We start from the raw sequence: 15,261 nt of genomic DNA, 5'->3' as shown, positions 1-15,261 counted from the left end.
CATGTTCGCCCTTTATTTTTCACGTCGCTATAACCACCCATATTTACTTATTTCAGGATATAATAGTAAATATGAATGAGTTATGTATACAAATGGATATTTTTCTTTCGCCACAGCTGAACATGTACATTGGGACGCCATCTTGTGACCGGTGAACTACCAACTGTATTTATATTTTATAAAAGTGTAAATTTAACTAATTAAGTTGTGAAAGCAAGTTTAAATACTTTTTAATACCTAAGATTGAATATATATGTATGTACATATAATTATTTATGCCACATTCATCTTTTCTTTTTAATTATTTATATCTAGTTTATACTTCCACCACCAGGGCAGGGAAATTTCGGCGAGAGTTATGCGCACGCATCTCATCCCTTCCAAAGAGGAGTTAGTTCGCCCCTCCCTTCCTTTTCTTCGTTCCCACGCATTTCTCCCTATATAAAGGCGAGGTCATCCATCTGAAAGCCAGTTGATCGGCCCGACGGCCAGTGAGGCTGGATTCCGCCCACTGACCATAGGACGATCATAGGGGGAGCGGCGGAACGACTGGCTATCCGTTTTCTGCAGCTCGCACCCCTCCTTCGCGATTCAGGCCATCCGAGGACCTATCTCGGCCTAGGGAATTTGTTTTCCCCCCCCCCCCCCCCCTTTCTTGACGATAGGGTGTACCGTGTATAAATTCTGTGTATGTAGTGAAAGCCGACGCAGGCGACCAATTGAACTGTTTAGACATTCAGGTCAATTAAATTTTCCTAGCAAAATACCGGCATTTGTCATTGAATAGTTTAGTCCCATCCCTCACCCCACTAGCTATTCGCCTACACCAGCCAACTGCGAATCCTGCCGCAAGACCAGCCCGACCGTCTCTACAGGATACCTGGCTCTCACCCAAGAGGGCTCGGTGCGAGAGAGGAGAAGAGCCGGATCATCTTATTGACAATAGCATACACATTGGAGCCATTTTTAAAAAAATTTCAGACTTGTAAACCAATGGTACCATTTTTACATGAAGCCGTAGAAGATTTGTTGAGGATATTGATGGGGCAATTTATTAAATCAGACTTTTTAAGATGTGCTACCACTGCACACAAGCTGACACACGTTGATTTAGAAGATGTAAATAATGGAATCAAATTGTCAAATTTGAATATTGGTTTGGCTGCAAAGCACGAATTGAATGTTTCTCGTGTTAATGAACTACAGAAACAAAAATTCCGGCTACAATGCAAAACGTTCATGGTTTTTACTGTAAAAAAAAATTGTGGAGCGATGTCCTATCAAGTATAAAATGTTAAAATCGGCATTTTGTTTGTACCCAAGGAAACTGATTAGTAAACAAGAAGAATGCAGGTCAGACATGGATACTTGTCTTCAAATGCTTATGTCTGCTAAGCATACCACTGCACTCCAATCAGAATGAGCTAGTCTGCAGTTCACTAAATTTATTTGTGAGGTAGAGCAAGATAAACTTAAATCATTTAATATAGAGAAACACAGCTTGGATACATTTTATTCCGAACTTTTAAGTGGCAAAGATGCGTTTAGAGATATATGGACTGTCGTTAAGATTTTGTTAATACTCTCCCATGGCAATGCCTTTGTAGAGTCAGGATTTTCTGTAAATAAAGACATGCTTGTCGAACATCTACATGAAGAGTCACTGATCGCCTTGAGAAGAGTATATGATAGTATATGTGATGCTGGTGGGGAAGAAGCTGTGCATGTTGACCAAACAATGGTTAGTTATGCCAGAGGATTTTGTTCTAAATATAGGAGTGCCCTGGAGCAAAAAAGGGAAAAAGACAAGAAATTAGGCGTAGAGAAGGTTACTAAAGAAGAAAAGAAACGTAAGTCATAAGAGCTTAAACAACTGCAAATAAAAAAATCTAATTTAGAAAAAGAAAAAGTAGAACATGAAGCAAAAATAAAAAAGTTAAAAGCATGAAATCTATGATTTAATGTTTGTACATACATTTTTTCCCCTTCAGATTTCAAGTTAAAACTGTATAATTTTGAGTGTAGGTGTGAATTCTCGGTAGAATACACAGTGCTGTTACTGGATAATAATCCATGTGAGTACATACCTGTATCATATTAAGAGCAATAGTTACAATCTAATAAATTATTTTCATATTTAGTCGACTAACACCAATTTGTTATATTGCCTAGGCTTAAGTTTGTGAATATATTTAGAGGGTTTTTGTTCATTGAACTTGCTATGTATGATTATTCAAAATGGTTGTCGAGATATGTAATAGTTATATAATAGTTTATGATAGTTTATGATATACCTAAGTCATTTTTGTTAGACAGGGAAAACATTAGCTTCCCATAAGGGAAGACAGGGAAATATGTTGGAAGAAGTGTGTGGGAACCCGGTAAATTTTCTTTTAAAGACTTTTTAAATGTTATAACCTTTATCTGTCCGACTGCGTCACCGCGGTGTACCGCTTATAAAAATGTAGCCGGCGCTAGTGGGCATCATTCAGGATTGGTTATGGTGCTTCCTGTATAGAGCGTGCACACGTAGTCTTATATTCATATTCTCTTTTGAGTGCCGAGTTAACTACATTTGATAGCCCGCACTCTTTCGTGTTAAGTGTGTACTACGATGATAGTTACGCGTTAGTTCACGTCACAGTTTCAAGTGGCTCGCGTTTGGGTCACAGATTTTGTTTTCTATTTAAATTTGAAGGAAGGTTTTTGTTGTATGACTGATTAATTTTAATTGTTTGGCATGCTCTACGACGATAGTTATGCGTTGGTTTCAGCTTATGTTTGGAATCCTGATTTTGTTTTTCTATTTTAAGTTGAACAAAAAATGTTTTTGTTGCATGAATTATTAATTTAAATTGTTTGGCATGCTTTTGTGTACTCTACTTTTTATATAAACATACTTTCTATGATAAGGTTTAGTTTCTATGAATAACTTTATCTTAAAAAATGCTTTATTTGTATAAAAATTGCACCCTTACTTTTGAAATTTGATTTTATTATAAAATGTGCGATGATTAGGCGATAAAACAATGCATGTTAGATGTGTCGCAAATCTTGATGTATGGCAGGTCATTCCAAAATTGCATCATTTGCAGTGTTTTGTTCTACAAATAACAGATAAATATAGTTATACATTTTTTGGATACTGTAATTATGTAAATTGGCCTTACTTTAAGAAAACTACACAAATATAAATATGATATTACGCTGTGAAGTATTTGCAAAATAATGGTATGTGATTTTATGCGTGTTTCACATATCAAATATATATAAAGTTATAACAAAGGATTTTCGAGTTTCGTCCTGTTAAGAGTATTGAAATAGACTGTGGAGTCCAGCTGTAGCTATTTGCTCAGCTCGGCTCATGTTTTTGATTGTCGTCCTAGCCCTTATATTTGTATTCAAATTCAATTCTTATTAAATCGTGTTTTTCGCATAGGCCCACTAATTAATCAGATAGTGTACCAGAAATGATTCTCTCTCCCTCCCTCCCTCCCTCCCCCCCATTCTCCCTCCCCCCTTCTCCCTCCCTCCCCCCCATTCTCCCTCCCTCCTTCTCCCTCCCCCCCCTTTCTCCACCTCTTTCTGTGATTTTACAGCCTTTAGAATTCACACTTTCGCTTTTATGTAACAAGTTGATGAATACAATTGACATGATCTTACAGCCAACAGTGGTCAGGAAGATAAAACTGCAGTGTTGTTTGGTTGATCCACAGATGCCCAGCCGGACGACTTTGTGCCATACCTGGAGTACAAGCCTCACCTGGTGGTGTACCAGTGGATCGGGGCGGGCCGCGACTCTGATGCCCACCTGGTGCCCCTGTGTCGACACTGGCTGGAGCACCGTGAGGAGATGGTGGCACGCCCCATCAAGGAGGAGGACGGACTGGAGGAGTCCTTGGAGGGGCTGGACGACCGAGCCTGCTCCCCCCCTCCCCCGCGCTACCCCACGTCCTGGGTGGTGCGGCCCGCCTCGCCCGGCGAGAAGGAGGTCTTCCGCGACCAGGTACCATCTCTAGGAAGAAAATATTTTTAGCAAAAATTTTCAGCTTATTGTTGTCAACTTTTTAATTCAAGAAAGCGACCTAAGAAATGTTTTTGTGATTGGTCGATTCCGATTCGGGAATCGGTCGGTTCCATTGATTCCACTATAGTCGTAAGATTCAGAATTCCGTGTTTTATCTTATAATCGTCGCACATTTTATACTAAAATCAAGTTTTAAAATTAGTTGTGCAATGTTTTTGCGGGGGTGGGGGGGATTTGGTTAGGTAAAGTTGTACATTAAAACAATACCTATTAATGGAAAGTACATTTATTTAAAAAGTGGAGTATATCAAAGCACACCGAACAATTTAAATTCATAAGCCATGCAAAAACCTTTCTTCAACTTTAAATAGAAATACAAAAACAAAATGTGAATGTGAACCTGAACTAACGCATAACTATCATCGTAATACACACCACGAAAGAGTGCAGGCCAACAAATGTAACTCAGCACTCAACAGAGAATGCACGTTGCATGCAATCGGCGAGATATCAGTATCAATATTGGAGTATGTGTGCCCGCTCTATACGGGAAGCAACATAACAAAACATGAATGATGCCAACTAGCGCTGGCTACATTTTTATAAGCAGTACATGGCGGCGACGCAGTCTGACAGATAAAGGTTATAACGTTTAAAAAGTCTTTAAAGGAATGTTTGCACATCAGACAACTTTGTATTTCAGTTAATTAAATAAGTAAGTGGTAATGTTTGAATAAATATTTCAATTTCTACTTTAAAACACATTGTTTTATACGGAAAAGATACCTACACAAAGCGCTTGGAATCTAATAGCGAGACAAAAAACATGCAACGTTTACGTGAGAAGTTTTTTTTTATCCAAATTTTGTCACCCTAAAATATAGGTGTGATGATTATGAACGTGCGACAATTATGTGATAAAACAGGGTACAATGATTTTGGAATTGACCGTGACGGATTCTTTTATTGCTTTTATAAGTTTGCAAAATGCATTTCCTACGCAATGTAAGAAAATATTAAAATTGGACGTATAAATAATTTTTAAGCCACAGAAGAACCTCATTTTTACGTAACCGGGATTTGCGAATTTTGGTAATTAACTTATTTATTTACTTGCACCGCTATTTTCCCTGTTAGTAAAACCTCGGTATAACAAACTTGAAGGGACCAATATTATTTGTGTTTGTTATAGCGAGGTTTCTTTATAATGAGATGAATTCAAAACCAACGAACAAATGACTTGGGATACAAAGGGTTTTTTCTGTAGCCATCATTTCAAAAAACACAGAAGTAATAGTAGGTACTCAGTATATAGATAAATTATACACAAATTATTTACCTACTTTTTAATACAGTAAAACCTTTTTGTTGCGAGCCCATTTATTGCGACCACCTCTCTATTACAACCCGATTTCGAGGAACCGTGAAAAAATTGCTGAAAATCCGAAGAAAATCGGACAGAAAATAAGTTTTTTGTGGTGAGTAGCGTGTTACTGCGTTTCTCTTGCCGAGTGCCGACTTGTTTTAACTGCCGCAGTGATGTTTATTTTGACAGCTCAAGCAATTATCTTTTCCCGTGGGTTGATAGAAAAAGGTCGCTTCTCCCAACAACAAAAAAAGGCTACGCCACTTATTCCCAACGCAGGAAACACACTGGCTGCCGTCTGTCTCCCCCGCATTTATCTTTCTTCTAACATTCAACGTCTGGCCTCTGGCGCAAGCAATAACGCAGCGACCACGCATTGGGCCGTTTTATGCTTTGTTTGGTGACAGCAGCTTGATTTTATTTGGTACAGTAGAATCCCGCCGATGCGACCCCCCTCTGATGCGTCCATTCCGTTTATACGACCGTTTTTTGAAATACCGTGAAAAATTTGAGCAGGGAAAGTCGAAAATTTGAGTAAAATCGGCTGAAAAACAAGTCTGTTACACTTTGTTGGGCGCTATGGATTCACGTTTATCTTGGCGAGAGCTGGACTGTCAACGCGGCAGTGTCTACCCAAGCTCAGCGCGTCCACTATCGCACGAAAAGCCGTCTCAGCTGTCATGTTATCTTACCCGCCGCACGAATAGCCGCTGTGGTAGCTTCTGCGAGAGCATAAGAAACTCGTCTGGCCAGCATCCTCCTCCCCTCCCACACCGCGTGTGACAAAAGCCAGGTTGTATAGTCCATTCTCAGTAAAATAAATATTTTTATGGGCTTATACGACTGTCCTTCGCCGTTAATAAATACTTTATAAATTTAAGTTATTATGATACAATTTCTTTATTAGTCACACAACAGTTTCTGCTGAAAAATCACTAATACCTCAAATTTTATTGAATAGAAAAAATTAGCAAGGCCGTAAATATATTTATTTTACTGCATAGTTACTTTTCCATCTGCATTCCAACGGGGGGGTTTTTTTTTTTTTTTTTTAATTTTTTTTATGCTGCGAAGGGACGTTAAATGATAATTGCTTGAGCTGGCAAAATAAACATCGCTGACTGCAAGGGCGGGAGCGCATCCTGTCGGTCTGTCGCTGTGATTATCTACTCCAAAAACATGTCACAGCATTTCAGGATAGCATTGTTCTTATATCTTTCATTTATAGCCGAATGTTTTCTACCTGATCCACACAAGTTCCTTCGCCACGTTTTGAACGAAAATAACCACCAGCCCACTAGCATAGCCGAACTCTTGTGACGCGAATTCCTTTAGTGCGAGTATTTTATGTATTTGGATATATTTGGGGATGCTTGTTGGGGTGGGGGGGGGGGGGGGAATTGGCCGGAATTCTCTATTGCGACCATTCCATTTATAAGTCCGTTTTTCCGGAAACCGTGAGGATCAGGTCGCATCAGCGGGATTCTACTGTATATTCCTTTTCATAGGACCCTTGCTATTAAAATACATTTATATTTAAGTTTGAAAGCTTGTAAATTCCTTGCCAGAGATGACTAAACTCGATCTTGGTGAGAAAAGTGACATATTTTGACATACTTTTTTTGGGCGTGTTTTAGTGGGAAGGGAGGGGTCCGAAAATTTTTACAACGGTCTTACCCCTCCCTCATAATAGCCCAATTTTACGGGAGAAGGGAGGGTGAAATGAGCATTTTCTCACTGAAGGTTTTTCAAAGGAAGCGAAGTTGGGGTGTTATAAGGGAGGACACTAGATGGTTTGTGTGTCTGGGAGGGATGAGCTATCCGAGGGGAGGGAGGGGTGAGCTTATGCGTCATGAAGCCGCTGCCGCCAGCCAGCCGGGCGAGCTTCGTGTGCGCCCACTCGCGTTGCAGAACCTACAGCTGCCATATGTTTAAAGGAAATGTCCCATTTTTTTTCTGTTATTCTTACATGAACATTATTGGAAGTGTTAAAGCCGACACAAAAATACGCTGTGTGTTAAAATCAAAAGATTTTAATGATATTTGGTTTTTTTTTTTTTTTTTTTTTTCTGATTTTCACATTTTGGTCAAAATGTCAAATTTTTTGACGGTTCCCGAGAATTTATTCGTAAAATCACTTCTTCGTTAAATCCGGGGTTCGTGACATCGGGGTTCTAGTGTATTTAACTACGGCAAGCAGAAAACGTACATGTAAACTAACCAGTAAAAATAAACTGTCTATTGACATATGTATTTTCTTTAGATGTGGCCTGTAGGGCGACGGATTTGTCATGAAGGTTGAAGTGGGTTTAAAGCAAAGCAGTCTAGCATTGTGAGTGACAGCATCCTGCCATTGTACGACCCGGGGGGGTGGGGGGGGTTTGAAATCAACTGAAATTTTTGGAAAACATCTATTACGACCCTATTCCTGGGAACCGTGAGGGGTCGTTTCAGAGAGGTTTGACTGTACATGCTACAGTGTCCTCGAGCAGAGCAAATGAAGATTAAGCAAACCAATCCGATTTGATTACAGTACATAAGTATATTGTATATTATTGTATTTGGAATGCCAAATCTTTTAGCTATTTCTGCTTTTTTACCTCCCTTATCTACTGTGTGTAGATTTTCCAGTTTAGTTGTAAGAGAAATTGCTTTCTGTTTTTTTTATCCATTTTACGAACACTAACAATAAGTTACTGAAAGTTAAGTTAAGTCTCATTTATTACCGCACAAGATTTGTCCAACCATAACCTATTAACAAGTGAACAAATTTAACCCAGAAAAACTTAACATCTAAACATGATACATAACTGGTTAAATAATTTATTTTCCCCTACATCATGGAACTAAAACAACTTTCTAAACCTACAGAGTTTAATTGAGAAACACTTCCACAGAATCTGTATCGGTTATCGGCATTCATTACAACACGGATAAACAATCACACATTTTCACAGAACAATTATGTAAATTGTTCACGTGATGAAATTTTCTAGGCAGTTTCGGAAGATCGATTAATTGAAGTACGATAGCTTATGTTGGTAGTCAAAGTGCGTTTTAATACGTCCGTAACTCTTACTTCTATGGCCAATCAGTTGTAAGATGGTGGCAGTATTGTTTACTTGCCAAAGCGTAATTTATGTACTAAGCAAAATTGAAAATTTATGACAATCATACAAAAATATTTTTCAGATTTTTCCGTTTTACCTTTGCTGTAGCGTGTGTTTTTAGCATTGCATCCAAAAATGCTTCGTTTTTTAGAGGTATAAAATAGTTCTGGGCGAAGTTCGAAAATTTCGAACCGAACCAAACCAAACGTAAGGGTTCGTTTCGGTTCGAAAACTCTTAAAATATGTTTGAAAAAATGAACGTTCATTTAAAAAAAAATTATGTTTTTCTAATTTTATAACCCCCATTTGAGAACATCCACAAAACCGCACAACAAAGTTCCATTACTTGTAATATTCCGACTTTTATCGCATAATCGTCGCAGCAACAGTTTCAAGCGCAGACAAAATAAAATAAAAAAATTCTTATTAATCGTCGCATAACTTGCATAGCACTTTTTCATATAGGCGCGCTTTGTTTTTTGTTTACTGTAGAGAATTTTGTATGCATTTCTCGTACTACAAAATATAAACTATCGTACAAATGCCAAAGGTCTTGTATATTATACCTCTAACATAGTTCATGTACGAGAAGTGTTGTAAAATCACCAAAGATATTGTACCCCTTATGTTAAACTAAAGCGCATGTACGAGAACTCTCGTATTTGGGGAAAGCTTATGTGAATAAGTTGACACAAGACAAATGCGGTAGGAAATGATTACATAAATTACGTATTTTATATTACTGGGATGTATTTATTTTCTTTGGCTTTTTTGGCTATAAGTGGAGATGTGCGAGTCTCGGTAATATCGAGAAATTATCGAGATCAAAATCTTCTCGATTTCGTCTCGAGAACATTTTAGAATTTCCGAGAATTTCGAAAATTTGTATTGCTGAACTCTGTTGCTCATACAAAAATGCCCTTTTTGGAAACAACATACAGCGAAACCCCTTATTTACATTACCGTTATTTACATTTTCCCGTTATTTGCACTATGTTCTTCAGGTCCCGTTTTTTTCCCATTTAGTCCAATACAATACTTTCACACGAATAACTTCTCTAAAATCTAATCCATCCCGCTACGTATTTACTTCATGTAACAACCGTAAACAACTTGGTGCAATTGCCATAGATGATGAAACTGTAAAATAATTGTCCGAGAATAAACATGTGAAACGCGTCAAAGACTGCGTTCATATCGAAAACCACAACAAACACATTACAAGACGATGAAGTTGTGCTGGCTCTATTTGCGCTGCGAGCGCTGTCGAGTTTCTGGACTATATTTTAATTACATACAGTGAAACCTCAATTCTACGTACACTCACGGTTCTGCAAAATTTGTCCTTACGACCGAGTTGTACGTACGAACCAGCGTGGCCAAATTACGTCCATTTGTGGCTATCTTCCCCCCCCCCCCCCCCTCATTTTTCCCGCCGCTGCCACGGAAAATAATTGCAGTTGCCGTGTCCTGCTGCCACAGGAAATGACCTGCCATGACTATAGATTATGCTGATGTATTTTCCATTGTAATTATATCCTATTGGTGCAGAAACAACACTTGAGCTAATCAAAAGTAAAAATAAAAAAAAAATAAAAAAATTGACACTGAAGGCAGTGTCGTAAGCCCAGTGTTTACATTTTTTTTATATTTTATATCAAAAAAATAATAATTAACACACAATATATTTGCTCAAATAAAAAAAATACCGTGGGTACTTTAAGTGTGGATAAGATTAGCTAGTAGGCCTAAAAACATAGTGAAAAACGTAACGTTTATAGTCGGCAATGAGAATTCTATATCGCAAAATATACATAATTTATAACATGAAGAGTTGCTTTTATTTCTAAATATGTAATAATATAAGTCCGAGTAATTATTGCAGGAGACAATCTAAAATGTACTAGGGAAAAACGTAAACTCACGAATGTATAAACATAACGGGAATGTCGGGAATATTATGTGGCTGCTTGTAAGTTCTGATACTGTATTTATGTCACAACTTAGCCGAAATACTGGTACGAGACATAAACTTCTCAAGATAAAATGAGCGGAGTCTTGGTACTGTTTTATACTTTTTTTTATAATTTCAGAAGTATTGTACAGTTTACGCATATTTTTTAAACCATTTATATCTGTGGATTGTAAATAATTAATTATTGGTATCAAGGCATCAAGATGAACGTAAACTTGAACATGTCACGGCAGCGAGAAAACTGGTGCGTATACCAATAAACTGGTATTAGAACTGGACAAAACTGGTACACGGGATTTGGAGCTTATTTTTTTTTCCGCTAAGGCCGCATCTATTGGCTGGCTGCTGATGGAAGGTCACGAGTCTGGGCGGATCGTTGAGTGAGTTATACTGCGCATGCGCAGCTCAGAGAACATAGAGAGCCAGCCGGCGGCTACGCAGCGCCGTAACAACAGCTGATCGAGTACAATGGCGCACTATTGACGGTAAATTTACATCTATTTGCGGCCTTTTTTTTTTTTTTTTTTTTAATTTTTTTAATTTGGTGCAATGCATATGTATAATGTAGCCCGTAATCTATGGAAAGAGCTCAATACGTACTTTATTTTCTTTTTGGGGTTGAGTTTAGTTTAAATTTCCGGGAAATAAAGGAATATACTTTTTTTTTCTTTTTTTTCTTTTTTTAGTTTAGTTATTTTCAGCGCTAATACATGTCATATAAGAATGGCTGATAGTACTGGGAATGTTCAAGACCGTAAATTGTCGCACATTTGGAAATTTTATGAAAAGCGAAAGAGTGAGGGTGAGTGCAAAGTGTGCAAAAAACGTATTCAGTCGCCGAATTGTTCAACTAGTGGTCTCTTGCGACACTTGAAACTTCATCCAGCCACCGAAAAAGGATTATTTGGAATTAACAAAGGAAAAAGCTACAAAACAAAGAGAAAATCCTTATAGACAGTTATCAATCCAAGACTCTCTCACAATGAAACAAAAAGTTAGTGAAACTAGAAAAAACATAATTGACAGGAAAATTGGTGTAATGATGGTATGTGATTTTCAGCCATACAGCATTGTAGAGGATCACGAATTTAAAGGACTGCTCAATGAATTAGAACCAGGTTATGAAGTACCATCTCGCACTACATTTTCCAGGTCTGTTGTACCAAAAATTTACCGTGAAGAAAAAGCCAAACTTGCATAAGAAATAAAGAGAGATGTTGATGATGGACTTCAGTCTGTTTCATTTACTACTGACATGTGGTCATCCGCAAGGCAGGACAGTTTTATTTCTTTCACAAGTCACTATTTGACAAAAGACTTTGAGTTGAAATATCATTTCCTTGGAAATTACCACTTTTCAGGTTCTCACACTGCTCTGGCAATACAAGAAAAGTTGACAGCAGCTATAGACGAATGGAATTTTCCCACCAATTCAATTCCATTGTACGTAGTTACAGATAATGATAAGAATTTCACAGCTGCCATAAACAAAACATCATGGATTCACACACTGTGTTTTGCCCACACACTACAGTTGGCAGTTCAAGATGCTAAAAGTGAACACTATGTTGCAGACCTTCTAGCAAAAGGCCGGGCAATCGTGGGACATTATCGCCACAGCAATATTGCTCGAGAAAGGCTCCATGCTCTGCAGCTAAAGTTGAACAAACCTGTACACGAGCTGTTACCAATGGTGCCGACAAGATGGAACAGTGAGTTTACAATGCTCTCCCGCCTTGTTGAGCAGCAGGTACCCTTATCTGCAGATCTAGGAGATTAATAGCAGTAGAAAATTTCACATTGAGTGAGTGGAAGCTTGCTGCTAATGTAGTAAGTGTGTTACAGCCAATAGAACAAGCCACAAGAGAGCTGTGTTACTCTAAATTTCCCACTATCTCTTCCAAAATACCTTTGCTGTATGGCATTGAGGCAACACTTTCTAACTACAGTAGAATCCCGCTGATGCGACCCCTCACGGTTTCCGGAAAAACGGACTTATAAACGGAATGATGCAATAGAGAATTCGGGCCAATTTGGCCCCCCCCCCCCCTCCCACCCCCCAATTATAAAGTGAATTTGCATCACGCGAGTTCGGCTATGCTAGCCGGCTGGTTGTTATTTTCGTTCAAAACGTGGCGAAGGAACTTGTGTGGATCAGGTAGAAAACATTCGGCTATAAACGAAAGATATGAGAACAATGCTATCCTGAAATGCTGTGACATGTTTTTGGAGTAGATAATCACAGCGACAGACCGACAGGATGCGCTCCCATCCTTGCCGTCAGCGATGTTTATTTTGACAGCTCAAGCAATTATCTTTTCCACGTCCCTTCACAGTGTAAAAAAAAAAAAAAAGAAAAAAAAACGTGTGAACGGGTAAATGAGGGGAAGGAGAGCGGAACTGCTGGTTGCGCACACATCTACTCGCCAGTCGCCACTGTCTGGCGGCGGCGGCGCGCGCACGCGTATGTGCGTGTGTGCGTGCGTGCGTGTGCGAGGCTGGCGACCAGCAGCATCGTTAGCTAGCGAGAGAGTGACGGTAAATGTCGACCTTGAACTTGCACTTCCGCTTACTGCAGGGCTCGCTCTCTTTTATCTCTGTCTCCCCCTCCCACAAATATATTGGCTGGCAGGTCTCGCCCTCTTCACCTTCTTTATCTTATCTCTCACGCACACTTGAAGCAACTTATAAGTCGCGCCCCTCAAATTTTTAAATTGCAAATTGCTGCCTTCCTTCTGTACTGCATTTATAATTTCTTCTCTCTTTTTAAGAATCGTGAAGAGAGTAGACTTCGGAATGCCATATTTCAGTGCTATCTTCGTCTTGGAAATTGTTTTCTTATCCACTTGCTGGATAATCTCATAATTTTTCATTAGCAACAAACTGGCTCGCTTTATACTCATTTTCACGAATCCACGAGTCCGTGTAAATTGAAAAACGAGTCACAATCGTCAAACGGTACCAGGACCGGGACAGCAATAGACGCGCGCGTAGATGCTATTAGGTGATGCGCGCAGTTTACCAGTATTGGGTAGCCTGGACAGTCTAGAGGGGTGGTATCTATTTTTAGCCGTCTTTTGTATGCTTGCCTGCTTACAGTACAGCGCTCGCCAAGATAAACGTGAACACACAGCGCCCAACAAAGTGTAACAGACTTGTTTTTCAGTTGATTTTACTCAAATTTTCGACTTTATCTGCTCATATTTTTCACGGTTTCTCAAAAACGGTCGTATAAACGGAATGGACGCATCAGAGGGGGGTCGCATCAGCGGGATTCTACTGTATGTTGAAGATCAAAGTAACCCTGGAATTGCATTTGCTATCTCTCTTCAGAAAAGTATTAAATCTAGGTTTCCGTTGTACACAACAGTAAAAGAAGACATGATTGCAATGGTACTTGACCCACGCTTCAAAAACATTTTGCTGCAAGACCACGAAAATCTTATTTGTGTGCAGCGTATTACTTCAGATCTCAAAGTGGTTGTTGATAATAAAACAGCACCTGTTCCAGAAGAAAATCCATCAGATACAGTTGAAGCCACCTGTTCATTGTGGAATACTTTTGAACATCTGATGAAATCAAGCTGTTCCTCAGTAAAGTCACCAAGAGTTGAAAATGAACTTACCATTTATCTTGGTGAAAATGTTATCCCTCGATCAATCCCCTCTTATGTGGTGGCAGCAGAACCAGTCACGTTTCCCTGCGCTTGCCAGAGTCGCAAGAAAATATTTGGCCATACCAGCCACGCAGGTGGAAAGCGAAAGGCTTTTCAGCAGTGCTGTAACACTGTTACATCCAGAAGAGAGAATCCGTTGGCCGAAAATATAGAGCAGCTTGTCTTTTTACATGCTTTATATTAGCTTCACCTGTATGTTTGTTTGTCCGTCTGTAACTCTTTCGACTAAGAGTGAGTGTCTCATCACTGTAAAATGTCCCACCAATTTCATTACGTTCGTTAGCCGAGCGGTCTAAGGCGCGCGACTTCTGTGACGTCAGCTTTCGGAATCAGCGATGGGTTCTACTCCCGGCCACGCCGGAAAAAAAATGTTTTTTTTTTTTTCTGTAAATTCTAAGATTATATCCATACATCTAACTGTAAATGATTCGGAGAGACTTTACCATTTCTTTGTGATGTTGCAACTCCAAATAGTTATCTCAGAGGGTAATAGGTAGTGTCAGTAACTCATTTCCCTATGATAATTATACATAAATATAGTTTAAAAAACTAAAAAAACATGCTTTTAAAGAATATCAAACTAAAAAGTTAAAAATAAATATAGTTTAAAAAACTAAAGAAACATGCTTTTAAAGATTATCAAACTAAAAAGTTAAAAATAATTTTAAAATTTAATTTATGACAATAGTATATAAGCAATACTAGTATAAATGAGAAAAAAGCATGGGGCGCTTAATATACAAAAAATATGGCACAAACGCCTCAAGCTTTTTTTCTCATTTATACTAGTATTGCTTATATACTATTGTCATAAATTAAATTTTAAAATTATTTTTAACTTTTTAGTTTGATAATCTTTAAAAGCATGTTTCTTTAGTTTTTTTAACTATATTTATTAAACAGCAGCTTTTAAATGTGATCTACCAAGAAAGTTGACTGTTTTCAATAATAGGCCTATTGAAATGTGCATGTGAATACAGTGCAGGCTTATTTATTTTTGGGTATTCATTTTTGTAAATGTATATTCTATAGCATATATGTAGTCCTTTCATTTCTTTCATTAAATAGCTTATACATGTAAAACTGTTGATATTTGCACATCAAGA

The 15,261-nt window shown here is 38.4% G+C and overlaps 1 protein-coding gene across 5 annotated transcripts in view; it reads left to right on the top strand.

The window, feature by feature from the left end:
• Positions 1-15,261, top strand: part of LOC134531551 (nuclear factor related to kappa-B-binding protein) — a 239,079-nt gene that overhangs the window by 112,491 nt on the left and 111,327 nt on the right. For all 5 annotated transcript variants that reach the window (XM_063367243.1, XM_063367245.1, XM_063367247.1 and 2 more), the window contains exon 10: positions 3,717-4,006. In XM_063367243.1, coding sequence (XP_063223313.1) covers positions 3,717-4,006 — 290 coding nt within the window. The remainder of the gene's footprint in view (positions 1-3,716; positions 4,007-15,261) is intronic.

Source organism: Bacillus rossius, chromosome 5, assembly GCF_032445375.1.
Source record: "Bacillus rossius redtenbacheri isolate Brsri chromosome 5, Brsri_v3, whole genome shotgun sequence".
Lineage (NCBI taxonomy): Eukaryota > Metazoa > Arthropoda > Insecta > Phasmatodea > Bacillidae > Bacillus > Bacillus rossius.
The sequence above is the reverse complement of the archived record's forward strand: the minus strand, read 5'-3'. Positions and strand labels throughout refer to the sequence as shown.